The following is a 14,279-nucleotide window of genomic DNA, read 5'->3' on the forward strand; positions in this document are numbered from 1 at the left end:
GGCGCACTCCTCACCACATGCTGCGGGCAGACCGCCGTGTTTGTGACATAACAGGGATTAATAAAGAAGAGAGAGAGAGGCGTTCTTCCCGCCAGAGCAGCAATCATCAAACTGAATCCACGTCCCAGGCATCAGAGAGGAGAAAAAGAAAGAAAGGTGGGTAAGTTAGGCGCTACCCAATTAATGCGGTGAGAGGCTCCGGAGGGTCGGAGAGGTGGGTCGGGTGCTGGGACTAAGGCACACGCGCACACACGGGTGTCAGCGGGAGGCACCTGGCTCTGATCCAGACCATGCGCGGATGGGTTGTGGGGGCTGCTGGCCTCTCTACCCCACTGGATCAGTCTGGAGTTAGTCACACCTCCCAACGGGATTACCTGACCTTCTCTGAGGTCCAAAGAGTAGACAAAATGAAAGAGTCCAGCCACCTGATAAAGGGGAAAAGAAAAAATGCCATGGGCACCAAGCCTACACCACGGGATTGGAGGGAGCTATGGTACCCTCGCCCCCTCCACTGACACGTTTCTTCGTTCACTCATTTATTCATGAGTGAATAAATTAAGAACCCACTAATCTATTCATTCACTCACTCATTCACTAATTCACTCACTCACTCACTCATTCATTTATACACTAATCTATTCACTCTCACTCATTCATACACTAAATCACTCACTCACTCATTCATTCACTTATTAATTCATTCATTTATTCACTCACTCATTCACTCACTCATTTAATCACTCATTTATTTGCAGGAAACAGTGATGTTTACAAAGCTCTGTGTGAAGTTCTGCAGAGAAACAAAATGAATATGAAACATGGTATGGTCCCTACTCCCTAGGAGCTCTCAGACTAGCTGGGACATCAGGACATACATGCACCCAGGCCAGCAAATGACGAAGATGACAAAGTGCGTGACGGAAATCCAGGGGAGGGAGAGACACACTGTTGTTTGAAACGCCCCCGGGGGAGGCCTCCTACGTATGGGAGCTCCAGCTGAGCCAGGCAAGGACTACGTGCTCAGACAGAAAGGGGAGGAGACTGGCTGGTGAGAAGTGTAGGCCAAGAGGAGAGGAAAGCCGAGGTGCCCGGGGGACACTGGGACTGAACCAGCCTGAGAAGAGGGTCTGAGGCCCGTGATAGTGAGAGAGAGGCCTGGGACACGTGGGCGGGGCTGCCCACGTGTGAGCTCTGCTGAGAGCCACTGAAGGCTGAGCCGTGAGCGACGTGAAGGAAGCAGGACTTCGGAATAAGGAGAACACCCTGAGGCCCCGGGAGGCGCACCCCGAGAGCCGCGGATGCCTGCTCCCTCCTCCCCTCAGGCTGCAGCGGGCACGTGGATGTCGGAAGCAAGACCCTTTCCTCGCCTCCCTCTGGGACGTGCCCTGAGCGGAGACGGACCGCTGAGAGGCGGCTGGATTGGGACAGGCTGGACCCGGGGGGCTGAGGAGGCTGCTGAGCTCAGCAGCGGCCGGAGGGGAGCAGGGCTGTGCTGAATAATGATCCGCAGGGATGAGTCAGGTCCCTGGAAACCAGACCAGGGCCTGGCCAGCTGAGCTGGGCCGCACCCCGGTGCTGGGGTTTGGGGCTAGCCCTGCCCTCGCAGGTAGACGCCCCCGCTGAGTGAACTGTCTCAGCTGGGAGCTTCGCCTGCTCCCAGCTTCCTCCTTGGAGAGCGGGCCCTGGGGGAGGTTAACGTCCAACAGATCTCTTCACTGCAGGGAAAGGTGGCACAGGCACCTGCTGAAGGGACCGTGAGAGGGAAGGAGGGACCGAGAGAGCCCCCACCAGGGGAGCTTGCTCAGCTGTTAGTGGAAGTGGAGCTGTGGTTAGACTTACGCACGTGCCCACGTTACCCTAAGGCACATGTGTCAAACACAAGGCCCTCGGGCCAAATCCGTCCCGCCAGGCCTTGCAATGTGGCCCGCACCGCGCTGTCATCACTGCACTCCGCTGCGTTTCCATCACAATGACAGTTTATGACTGTTCAGTAAACCATTCGGCCCGCGATTTAGGCTGGATTTTAGATTTTGGCCCCTTGTCTGATTGAGTTCGACACCCCTACCCTAAGGGCTAAAGAACTGGATCTCACCGAAACCGGTTTGCTCAGTGGATAGAGCGTCCCAGGTTCGATTCCGGTCAAGGGCATGTACCTTGGTTGTGGGCATATCCCCAGTAGGGGGTACGCAGGAGGCAGCTGATCGATGTTTCTCTCTCATCAATGTTTCTAACTCTCTATCCTTCTCTGTAAAAAAATCAATAAAATATATTAAAAAAAGAAGAAAAAAAAGAAACTGGATCTTGTGGTAACAGGTGCGTACGGACCGGACCCCCTCCTGCACTGAAGTGTTACCCCAGCCCAGCCTCGAGGCCAAGAGGGAGCGCCTTGGCAGCACCTGCTAGCTGGCTTTGCATAACTCCCAGAGGGGTTTGATATGAAATGGTCAGAAGGCAGGCAGCCAACCTTAAAGTATCCAGGGCTGTGGCTGGCTCTGAGTTCTCAGGGGAAGACCCCAATTCCCAGGCCCTCAGCTCAGGCCCTCGGGCCTGGTGGTGTGATCTAAGTAGAAAATGGTCGGGAACCGTCAGTCCAGCGTGTGTGGAGGGGGTGGGGTCAGGGGTGCTTGGAGTGATGCAAGGAACGCCGGACTGGAAACCAATAGAAATCCCCGCTCTGGCCCAGCTCGGCGTATGACCTTAGGCAAGCACTCCACCTCCCCGCCTCGGTGTCTCCCCTGCGAAGCAAGGAGCTGCAGGAGATGGCATCCAAGATTCCTTCCTGCCCAGGCAACCCATGGCTTGATGGTGGTTCTCTCCAGGGCAGGAGGGGACAGGAGGGGGAGAGAGAGGGGCAGGTGCTCATGTGCTGTAAGCTGCCCCATGGGGACCCACTCACCTTGAGGCTGAGAGGAGAAAGAAGCAACTGCATGGGAAGTCGGGCCCAGAGCTAAGTGGGGCCAAGCCCAGGGCGGGAGACTGGCTTGCCCAGGGAGACACAGCCCCGGCCGGGCAGACCGGGACTGGAGAAGAGAGACTAGACCCAGAGTGGGAAACTCTTCTGAATTGCAAACACCTGCCCCATGGCAGCACCTGACTTATTTCTTTCATTCTGCCCAACAGCAAGAGAAGACCATGACCAACCTCAGAGAGCAAACCGACCTGAGCAGATGGAACAGGTAGCCTTACTGACCCCTCGCTATGAGCTCCACCTCCTGTGAAGTCTGTGCGCCGTCTCAGCTGTCCTGGGAGGCACCACTCTCATGCCCGTTCTGTGGGTGAAGAGGCTGGGGCTCGGTGGGGAGGTGAGTGGGGAGCTGGGGTATTTAACCCCAGTCTGCTTATCTCAAAGCTACTCAATGCTAAGAATTGCTTTATTGGCCAGCACATCCTTCATTCCTTTAACATTTACTGACACCTACTGGGGAGGATAAGGCACGAATATAAATGACTGCAAGAGTAAGAGAGGCCAGCCGGGACCGGTTTGGCTCAGTGGATAGAGCGTCGGCCTGCGGACTGAAAGGTCCCGGGGGCGATTCTGGGCAAGGGCATGTACCTTGGTTGCGGGCACATCCCCGGTGGAGGGTGTGCAAGAAGCAGCTGATCAATGATTCTCTCTCATCGATGTTTCTAACTCTCTATCCCTCTCTCTTCCTCTCTGTGAAAAATCAATAAAATATATATTTTAAAAAAAAGAGTAAGAGAGGCCAGTTCCAACTAGAATCAGGGGAGTTTTGTGAGGCAGCAGCATTTGACCTTGAAGGTGGACTGAATTTCAAACAGGCAGAAACGGGGGCAGATGAAGAACCAACATGAGCAGGAAAGAGAAGATTCTAGAACTAGTGCACAGGGCTGCTGTGAGCGCAGCACAAGAGGAACCAAAGGAAAGGCGGGACAAGACAGGAGGCTGGGAGCAGGCCCTGACTGCACAGGCTTCAAACGGGAAGGGAGAGGACCACGTGGGTGGCTACTGCAGTAGTCCAAGCTAGAAGGGAGGGTGAGGAGAAGAGGGAAGGAGGAAGCAGGTGCATCAGGTGACAGCTGATGGCAGGGAGGGAGGGGGGCGCCGGGGGAGAAATCCTACCCAACACCCAGGGAGAGAAGTGCCAGGAAGGACCAGGTGACAAGAAGCTGCCGAATCATCACAGCCAAGAAACAGCTCTCCCCCTCACATGTGATCCTAAAAGTGCTTTCTCTGACCCCGAGGCTCAACCAGGCTCTTCTCCGAGGCCAGGCAGGCGGGCTTCTCTCTTTCCTCTAGGATAGGGGTGTCGAACTCAATCAGAGAAGGGGCCAAAATCTAAAATCCAGCCTAAATCGCGGGCCGAATGGTTTACTGAACAGTCATAAACTGTCATTGTGATGGAAACGCAGCGGAGTGCAGTGATGACAGCGCGGTGCGGGCCACATTGCAAGGCCTGGCGGGACGGATTTGGCCCGCGGGCCTTGTGTTTGACACATGTGCTCTAGGACCCTGATGCGCAGGGCTGCATACCATCTCCACGGCTCCGCACGGAACAGAGGGGCGATGGCGCCAGACCAGCCCCTGTCTGATTCCAGCCCTCCCTCCTCGGCGGCCTGGGTGCGGGGCTGTGTGCGCGTTAGCCCACCTGCCACCTGCCACCTGCCCGGTGGAGTGAGGAGCGGTGGCGTTCCCGGGAGAAACATTTAGGGAAAGGGATCCAGCATGGTGGGCGGTGAATGACAAGGGGAGTGTGCTGGACCACACTGGTCTGAGGTCCGGCTGGTTCCGCTTCCGCGTCTTTAGGAAAGCTAAGCTGGGTGGGAGCTCCTTTGTGTGGGAGGCTAGAGGGTAGGGAGTGCTTCCAAAAATTTTCAGCAGGTTGTCCATGACAGTTTAGATAATCCTGGTGCTTAAAACCGGTTGCCGTGGTGAATTCCAAATATTAATTTTATGGCACACGGTCTTCAGCTACAACAGGAGGCAGCTAACGTGATGGGGATAGCCAGTGGCTGGACAGGGTCCTCGGGGGAGAAGGGACAAGCACGAGGCTTCCTGCAGTCCTGGTCACGTGAGGGCGTGAAGCCACAGCGGTGAGGCCCGGCGATCTGGAGGGGACAGCCGTCCTCTATTCGTCCTCGAAAATACCTTCTAAGCACGAGGGAGGTTTGGTAAAAAGAAAAGTGACACCTGCCCTCTGGTGACCTGCTCCCACAGGTGGTTTTCTGTAGGAAGAAAGCAAGGTGTGGCTCAGTGGATAGAGCATCGGCCTTCGGACTGAAGGTTCCCAGGTTCAATTCTGGTCAAGGGCATGTACCTTGGTTGCGGGCACATCCCCAGTAGGGGGTGTGCAGGAGGCAGCTGATCTATGTTTCTCTCTCATCGATGTTTCTAACTCTCTATCCCTCTCTCATCCCCTCTGTAAAAAAAAAAAAAAAAATCAAGGGCCAGAGCAAGTGAGTCCGCCCAGCCAGAGCCTCGATCACTACGCTTGTGATCTTCCCATCTCAGAACGAGCTTCCGATTCCAAAAATAAAGTTACAGCAGCATTTTATTCAAGCAAGGGTTTAGCTAAGGCAGTGATGGATACGAGAGAAGGATACGAGGGAGAGGATTTTTTTAAATGGTTAATCCTTTGTGCTGAGTAATTCTGAGTTCTCTTTCCTTAGACAGTTCTCTTTTCTTAGAGTGATAACTGATTTGTGAATTGTGTGTTTTGTAACATTTGTTTTATGTTTAAAGCAAAATTGAGGAGGAATAAGGCAACGAGTGAGAAAACACTTCTCCGTGGACCTAGCTGTCACAACCAAGACTCGGCTACCCCCTGGTGGCTGCCGACCTTACTGCAGGCAAAGTGCCTGAGTTAGATGGTGAGTCAGAGCAGTGGAGGTCACGGTCAAGGTGTTGAAGAAAGCAGGACCAGACCAGGGAGAGGAGGAAGAAAGGAAAGCTACACCACAGGTGAAGGTAAAGGCTGAGTTCCCATCTCCTGTTTTCCTAGTGAGCCTCATATACCGAGCCCCAAAGTGCTGAGTGGATAAGCGGGGGTCCTTGTCAGGACAGAGCTCTGCAGGCGAAGGGTGAAGGTGAGGCAAAGAGAACCAAGAGGCTTAGCAGAGGGCTGGGAGCAGTGCTCCCAGGACAGCCATCTGCGGGGGTGGAACGTCCACCTTGTGCCAGCCCCAGCCATGGCGCCTGCTGGGGACACGCAATGGCGTCCTAGGATGAGGAATTGGGTTTTGCGCTTACTAGCTTATAATTAACTTTAATGTAAATAGTCAGAGGTGGCAAGGAGTCACCACGTTGAACAGAGCAGGATTAGAGAAATAATGAAGGTTTATTCTTCAAGTCAATCATTAAGTTTAACAAGAAGCTATGCAGTAAAACACTGAACAAGTGGGCACTGTTTGGTTTTTGGTTTGGTTTTGTTCTAAGTAAGAAAAAAGGAAAAGAAGCCAGAGTCCCTCACCTCCAATGGTGGGAAGCTGGCAACCCAACGGGGAATACTGGATTCTAGGGGGAAACCCTCACACACTCTGGGGAAGAATCCCTGATCCCCAGCTCGCCGGCTTAACTTAGGCCACTGCCTTCTACACGTGACTTTAATAACGGGATTGCTCCCAATGCAACCGTTCTGGAGAGGGGATCCCCGGGGCAGGAATGAAGCCTTATTTTCAAGTTCTGAGGCCAGTGGAAAACAAGGTCGGTTTACCAGGCCTGAGACTTGGGCAGGCAGAAGAGACCTCAGATGTGGTTCAAGTTCCAAGGGGGACTAAGGGGTCTGGAAACCTCATGGTCTTGATCCATTGGTTTCACTATGGTTTTTTGGTTTTTTTTGTGTGAGAGAAGGTGTTTTACTTAATAAATGCATTTCCAGAGCATTATTTTTAAAAAGGTAACAGAGATTTCCAAGTCTGGCCTCCACGAGACCTGGGGGCTCCGTTTCCCTGGGGGTGTAATTACAGGCTAGGAAACAGCTAAGGTCAGGAAGGAGGCAGGCAGAGACCGGACACTTGGAAGGTGCTGGAGAAGGGTGTGCGCAGGGAGGACACAGAAAAGGTACAACACTTCCAGGGACAGGGGTTCCACCGAGGGAAAACTTGGGGTGGGCTGAGGGGTCACAGGCCTGAGGAGTAGTTTCCCGTGTGTAATTTTTTTGTTTTATCATTTCCAGTTCTAATGTGATATTAACAATAACAACAACTTATATTTGTACAATGATATGGTTTTAAAAAAAACACTTCACGGTGATGCAAACAAAACCCCTGCGGAACATTCTTTTTTTTTCTTTTTTTTAAATGGAAGGGTTCAGGGCTCAACGTTATAAGGGGGAAAAGTTTAACTGGGAGCATAGCCAAAAGACCTTTATCTTTCCAGGTAAGCAGGTAAGTTTCCTCAGAGGCAACCATCAAAGGATGCAAAAAAGAGTCACCTGGTTCCAGCTCTTTTTAATCCCTTCAAACCAAGAACTTTTCGCTTACCTCACACCTCTCCTGCATCCGTGTGGCTAAATATAGTCGGTATTTAGAGTGAGAACTGATTTGTGAGTTGAGAGTGCTTTCTGGAAAGACAGGCAGGGTCAAAGAGATGTAAAATGGTGACCATCAACCCCTGTTTGCTTGGGACAGGGCGATTTATACCTATTGTCCAGCATCATTCTTACAGCTCCCCTTCCACTCTCAGATGTGTCCTGGTTTGGACAATAGATTACATGGTCATTCTAGCCATGGGTGACTAGGCAGGCTGTCTTTTTAAAAAAATACATTTTTATTGATTTCACAGAGGAAGGCCGAGGGAGAGAGAGATACAGGCATCAATGATGAAAGACATTCATTGATTGGCTGTCTTCTGCATGCCCACTACTGGGGCTTGAGCCGAAACCCAGGCACGTGCCCTGACCGAGAGTCAACCGCGACCTCCTGGTTCACAGGTCCATGCTCAACCACTGACTGCTGTGACTTCCCCTGGGGGAATCAGCAGGGTCCTTCCTGCTTGGCTTTCTCATTCTCAAGGTAAATGCTTCTAAGGAGCTAAGTGTGCATCCAGAAATGTTAAAGAGGTTAACGGTTTTAACCTGAGTCACCTGTGCATTTATGGTTCTGGATGGGGCCTCAAGCAGTGACCCATACAGAGCTGGCTGTTTAAAAACTCATCTGGGGAAGTTGTTAAAAATAGAGATTTATGCCAAAACCGGTTTGGCTCAGTGGATAGAGCATCGGCCTGCAGACTGAAGGGTCCCAGGTTCAATTCCGGTCAAGGGCATGTACCTTGGTTGTGGGCACATCCCCAGTGGGGGTGTGCAGGAGGCAGCTGATTGATGTTTCTAACTCTCTATCCCTCTCCCTTCCTCTCTGTAAAAAAATCAATAAAAATATATATATATTTAAAAATAGAGATTTATGAGTCAACTGCCTGAGATTCAGATTCAGCATATCTGAGAACCTATTAAAAAATGAAAAATAAAGCTTCCCAGGTGGTATGGACAGGAAAGCTGAATCCCACCCCTTAATGAGTCTTTGTCCTCTGACCCCTGCTTGGAGTGATCCATTCTTGCTATGGAAACCACTGATGTGCCTCTCAACCAAATGGGCGTTTAATTCTTTTTTTAGTAAAAAAAAATAAGAGTAAACTGTTTCAAAAATAGAGGGCACTATTTTTGGAAGAGATTTGTCTCTTCTCTCAAGACATATTTAGAGACAAAAAGCAAAGTCTCCCAAAGGCAGAAAGCTCTCTCCTGAAGCCCCAATCTGCAGGAAGCAGGCATCCCTCCCTCCATTAGTCCATCTGGAAAGAACTAGGAGAAGTTACTTCCTGAGACAAGTTACCGACTGTCTGGAGCTTCCTGCACATTATTTATCAGCAGGTGTCTGGCAGGAGGCCCGGGCTCAGGGCTTCCCGAGGAGGTCAGAGTAGCCGGCGGTGACGGGCCATGATGGTATCAAGACACTGGCAGCTCCACTGGAGGCAGACCTGGGGAAGGATGGCCCTACAGAATCTCCACCAGAAGAAAATGTATGCACAGTGGCTGAGTGGACAGGTGGCCCGTACTGAGCCACCTGATGAATGTACCACATCTATGCTCCGAGCTGGGGGAGGAGCAGTAACACATCCTCCTTCAGGCTTCTGAAGCAGAGGAGGTGGGGCAGAGAGAAGAGCCGAAGGAAGGTTTCTGTAGCGGTATGTTGTAAAGTTGGCCTGATGAATTCAAAATTCAGTAATTCTGAGTTCTCTTTTCTTTCAGCTCAAAAATGAAAGTGGAAAATGGTTGCCTCGCAAACAGAAAGATCTTGGAATTCTTTTTAAATCCTGATACATCTCCTTGGGACAGCAAAGCGGGACGTTCCCTCCAAAGTACTCACGGGGCCCCATCACCCGGCAGCAGCTTCTGCACCGAGGTGGGCGAGGCCCGCGGGTACCGGTGGGACCAAGTTCTGTCTCAGAGGAGCCGATCCCCTGACATGGGAACCATCCCCTTTGGTCCTCCTTCTCCCCCAGCCTTTGTGTGCAGAACTCCCTACTCAGGTGGAAGGTGCTTTTCAAACAGACACTCAGTCCCGGGTGCTGAGTCTTTCTCCCAGAATAGTTGCTAACGGGCTTCACTCCGAACCAGGACACAGACAATCCCGCTCAGTCTGCTGACCCAGCTGGCTTTTGGCCACTCCGTCACACCTTCCTCTCAAAGCCCCTAGAGCACCAAGATCTGCCCTCATCGCCCTCTTCCAAACCCCCCCCCCCATTTAAAAAAAAATACTTTATTTTTCACAGAGAGAAAGAGAGGAATAGAGTTAGAAACATCGATGAGAGAGAATCATCGATCAGCTGCCTCTTGCACACCTCCTACTGGGGATGTGCCTGCAACCAAGGTAGTACATGCCCTTGACCGGAATCGAACCTGGGACCTTTCAGTATGCAGGCTGATGCTCTATCCGCTGAGCCAAACCGGTTTCAGCTCTTCCAAACCCTTTCGCAGCTCTACTTCCTTCTGCCAGGAGCCCCCACATCGCCACCCAGGACTAGCTTCCTTTTGCTAGTACAGCTCACATCCCCACACATGGATTTGGGGTGGGGGACAGTCACCAGGAAAACTAGGACCACCTGCTGTACTTATTCTGAGAGCAAACATCTACCACCTTCATTTCTCAGGGCCGAACACGTGACGAGGAACTGACGCAACAACTGGGAGAAAGTGATGTGAGAAGGAGCTAGGAAGGAACAGAGAGGAACTGCGAACAGAACAGGCTGGATGGAAAAGAGGGAAGTAAAGCTTACACCTCAACAGTCCACAGACCAGTGTTTATTTCAAACCTCCCCTTCTCGTTGCTGCTGTTACACAGATGCTCGCCCTCCAGTCTGAGCCGCTCAGCTTCCGCTGGGGCTGCTGGGCCCTGAGTGTGGAGCCCATCGCTCAGGGAGCCTCCGCCTGTCCAGCTTGTGTTAGGTGACTCTCCCAGTGCACCCTGGGAAGCTGCAGAGAAGCTCTCCCTCCCTTCCCTCCTCTATTTCACCGAGGCTGGAGCTCCAAGAAATTTAGAGGGCACTGACCTGGGACCCTCAGAGGAGCTTCAGGATCTCTGGGGGCCTCTTAACATTGTGTACGTTGTATATGTGTGTGCGAGTGCCAGCAATTTTCTGGGGGCAAGGTTCACCATTTTTTTCTATTAGGTTTTCAAGGGACCCGCCAAAAGGATAAGGAACCACTGCCTGGTCCTCAGCTTGTCCTGTGCAGGTGGCACAGGTGCGAGCAGGGCCAGCTGGAGGGATGGAGACGCTCGAGCGGCGGGAGGTCAGGGCCCAGCACGGTACCTTGGAGGCAGCCATCACCGCCGCTGTGGCCGCCACGTTCAAGCCTCGCTTCCCGAAGTGCACAAGCGCGTCGTAACTCCGGTCTTTCGCTTGGACCAGGCAATCATCGATTTCCTGTCAAAGGAAAGACAGAGACACACTGAGCGGGAGGGTTCCGACGGACCTCTGTTCTTTCTCCCTTCTCCTGAGGCCTGGGCTTGGCGCCTTGCCCAGTCACGATTCTCCCCGGGACTGAAGTCACCGGCACCTTGGGCGTGTGTGTGAGTAAATATAAGGGGGTTGGGGGAGAGACAGAGGAGGTGCAGGGGAGTGGAAAAGGGAATTTTGAAACAGCCACTCACTGAGCCACGGAAGGACCCTGGGGTGCAGAGAATGAAGTGTCTAACCACAGACCTGCCGCTAGTGGGCTGTCACACCCTGGCAAGTATGTAGCCTCTACAGTCTAGGGGTGTCGAACTCAATCAGAGAAGGGGCCAAAATCTAAAATCCAGCCTAAATCGCGGGCCGAATGGTTTACCGAACAGTCATAAACTGTCATTGTGATGGAAACGCAGCGGAGTGCAGTGATGACAGCGCGGTGCGGGCCACATTGCAAGGCCTGGCGGGACGGATTTGGCCCGCGGGCCTTGTGTTTGACACATGTGCTCTACACAGTTCTGACTTCTGAACAGCGGGGGCAGCGATAGCACCTAACTTCTAACTCGGGGAGCACAGTCAGGGTTGCATGAGGTCATCCCCGTGAAGCGTCTGACACAGGGCGGTTCCGTCAGCGCGGACACGGAGGCCTTCCTTACCTCGGGCGCGGGGCCTCTGCAGCTCTAAAATCCTGGGACTGTGTGGCCATTCCATACTATATCCTTACAGCTCCCCACGTGTTTATCGTCGGGAGGGATAGGACACAGAAAGGGACAGGTGTGATTTCTGTTGATAAGGCAGGTGTCATTTTGCAGGTAATGAAATAAAGGCAGAAATCAGAAGTCGCCTCAGCATCATACCCAAAGGTAAAGGTAAGGTGGGACAGAGGACGAGGTTGCCTTTGTGACTAAAACAAAGTAAAATACTGATTTCGTCCCCATTGGAATCAACTCTGGCTTATTCCTTCCAGTTGTGTGTCTGTTTGCGGTTGTTCTGTTTAATCTCTAGCTCATTTCAGAGTCCAGTGAGAGAGGGACAGTGGCCTCAGTCTCCTTTCCTGTTCAGCACATTCAAGTATGTCCTCGGCTCGGAGGTGCATCTGGGCAGCCAACCCCTGCTCCTTCCTTGTTTGGCTTCCCCAGGAAGTCACCACAGTAGGTTTTCCTGTGACCTGACTGCCTGGAAGTGATTCTGGGCAGTTCTTAGGAGTCAGCCGCCTTCACCTCAATGGAAATCACAGTGGCAGCTTCAGGAGGGGACAGCCTCCAGGAAAAGGAAGGCAGAAGAGGGATTGGATAACCAGGTCAAGAGAGGGCTGGCCATTCCTCAACATCCAGCCTGTGAGGCAAGAAGTGCCGTGTCATCGATTCTAGAGGGATGCTCAGAGATGTCTACAGTAGCCTGCTCACCCCACTGACATGTTCCCCAAAGCCTCCCCTAGAAGTCCAAAGAATTCCACTTTCATAATAATACAGGTTAACACAGAAAGCCACCCACAGTGCTCCTGTTTCATGCTAAAGAAGCCTATCACATAGTCAGTTTAGAACATCACATAGTAAAAGTAATGAATTATACAATTTGGAACCAATAATGTCACTCTTGGGAATTTATTATAACTTAAAAAAAAAAAGTCAAAAGAAGAACTAAACTCTACCCATGGTAATGTTCACTTGGTCATGATGAAGACCAAGTGAAAATGAATTATAGTAAATGCAAAAACATGTTTACAATCTCAGAATGCAAATAACATGCCTGTGTTATCTTTTTGTTTGGTTTTTGAGGGTTTTTTTTTTTTTGTGCACTTAAAATTTTATTTTAAAGAAAGGTATACATAAAAAAGAAGTTATCAAACAAGTTGGCAAGACAAATCAATGTTTATTTTAATGGACTTTGCATTCATTATGATATAAAATGTTAAAGAAACAATAGAATAATCCATTGAAAGCAAATTTGGCAAATTAGGTTCAGTAGAGATGTTGAACAAAAAGTAATTTTATAAATAGTGACATTATTTTATAAGTAGCCCACAATTAAGTTACTTTTCAAAAAATATGTTGTAATTCTTTAATTTTTGGTTGTTATTGTTAATCCTCATCTGAGTGTATTTTTTCCATTGATTTTTAGAGAGAGTGGAAAGGAGGGGGAGAGACAGGGAGAGAAACATCAGTGTGAGAGAGACACATCGACTGGTTGCCTTCTGCACTCATCCTGACCAGGGTTAGGGATCAAACCTATTTTTCCCCATCTCTGACACTAAAAAAATTTTACATTTTAAAAAATATATATATTTTATTGATTTTTTACAGAGAGGAAGGGAGAGAGATAGAGAGCTAGAAATGGTGATGAGAGAGAAACATCGACCAGCTGCCTCCTGCACACCCCCCACCAGAGACGTGCCCACAACCAATGTACATGCCCTTGACCGGAATCGAACCCGGGAACCTTCAGTCCGCAGACCGACGCTCTACCACTGAGCCAAACCGGTTTCGGCTATATTTTTATTTTAAAGATGTTTGTAAAGTACTTTGAAGCAAAACAAACACAACAGGTAAAGATCATGAAACAAATTATGACGATTGTCCTCATGAATACTTACTAATGGATAATTACCAAAATAACAGGTATTTCATTGATAGCATACATTTCATCATTGAATAAAGCAAACATTGTACTAGAAAGTTTTATATTCCAGTCTCTATTAGAAGCTACCTGGGTAACTACCTGGATACAAGTCAAAGTTTTTTAACCTCTCAATGCTTCTGTTTTCCTCCCTATGTTAAGTTTTAAAAGTAATTTTAATGGTTTTTGTGAAAACCATGTCTGGCCCTAGCCGGTTTGGCTCAGTGGATAGAGCGTCAGCTTGGGGAACGAAAGGTCCCGGGTTTGATTCTGGTCAAGGGCACATACATTGGTTGCAGGCTCCTCACTGGCCCAGGCCCTCCAGGCTCATGCAGGAGGCAATCAATCAATGTGTTTCTCTCACATTGATATTTCTGTCTTTCCCTCTCTCTTCCACTCTCTCTAAATCAATGGAAAAATATCCTCAGGTGAGGATTAAAAAACAAACAAACAAACAAACAAACAAACAAAAATCATGACTGCGAAAGCCTAAGCATGATAAAGGAAGGAAATTCAGTTTGGGGAGTGGAATTATGAGTGAATCTTTTATGTCTTTTGTTTCAATTTATGAAAATGTTTTACAATAGATAATGACAAACAATATCTTTCTGAGAACTTCACAACTATTTCTAAACATGTCAAAAAACCAGACTTTAAAAAAAAGACCAGATGGAACAACTTGTTAGGGATAAATAAAAGCCAGTCAAGGGTCTTCTGCGATAAAATAATCTGCCCTTTTTACTTATCACTTTTCAGAGTTTTC

The 14,279-nt window shown here is 50.1% G+C and overlaps 1 protein-coding gene across 6 annotated transcripts in view; it reads right to left on the reverse strand.

Annotated features, from left to right (window-relative positions):
* The window catches only part of REEP1 (receptor accessory protein 1), an 86,361-nt gene that overhangs the window by 24,324 nt on the left and 47,758 nt on the right, over window positions 1–14,279 (reverse strand). For 4 of the 6 annotated variants that reach the window (XM_036435951.2, XM_045580966.1, XM_045580967.1 and 1 more), the window contains exons 5-6: window positions 10,763–10,876; window positions 273–425 (exon numbers count right to left, since the gene is read on the reverse strand). In XM_036435951.2, the coding sequence (XP_036291844.1) occupies window positions 273–425; window positions 10,763–10,876 (267 nt within the window). The remainder of the gene's footprint in view (window positions 1–272; window positions 426–10,762; window positions 10,877–14,279) is intronic. The other 2 variants (XM_036435952.2, XM_036435950.2) reach the window with 1 other exon arrangement.

This window comes from Pipistrellus kuhlii, unplaced genomic scaffold (assembly GCF_014108245.1).
Source record: "Pipistrellus kuhlii isolate mPipKuh1 unplaced genomic scaffold, mPipKuh1.p scaffold_m20_p_13, whole genome shotgun sequence".
NCBI lineage: Eukaryota > Metazoa > Chordata > Mammalia > Chiroptera > Vespertilionidae > Pipistrellus > Pipistrellus kuhlii.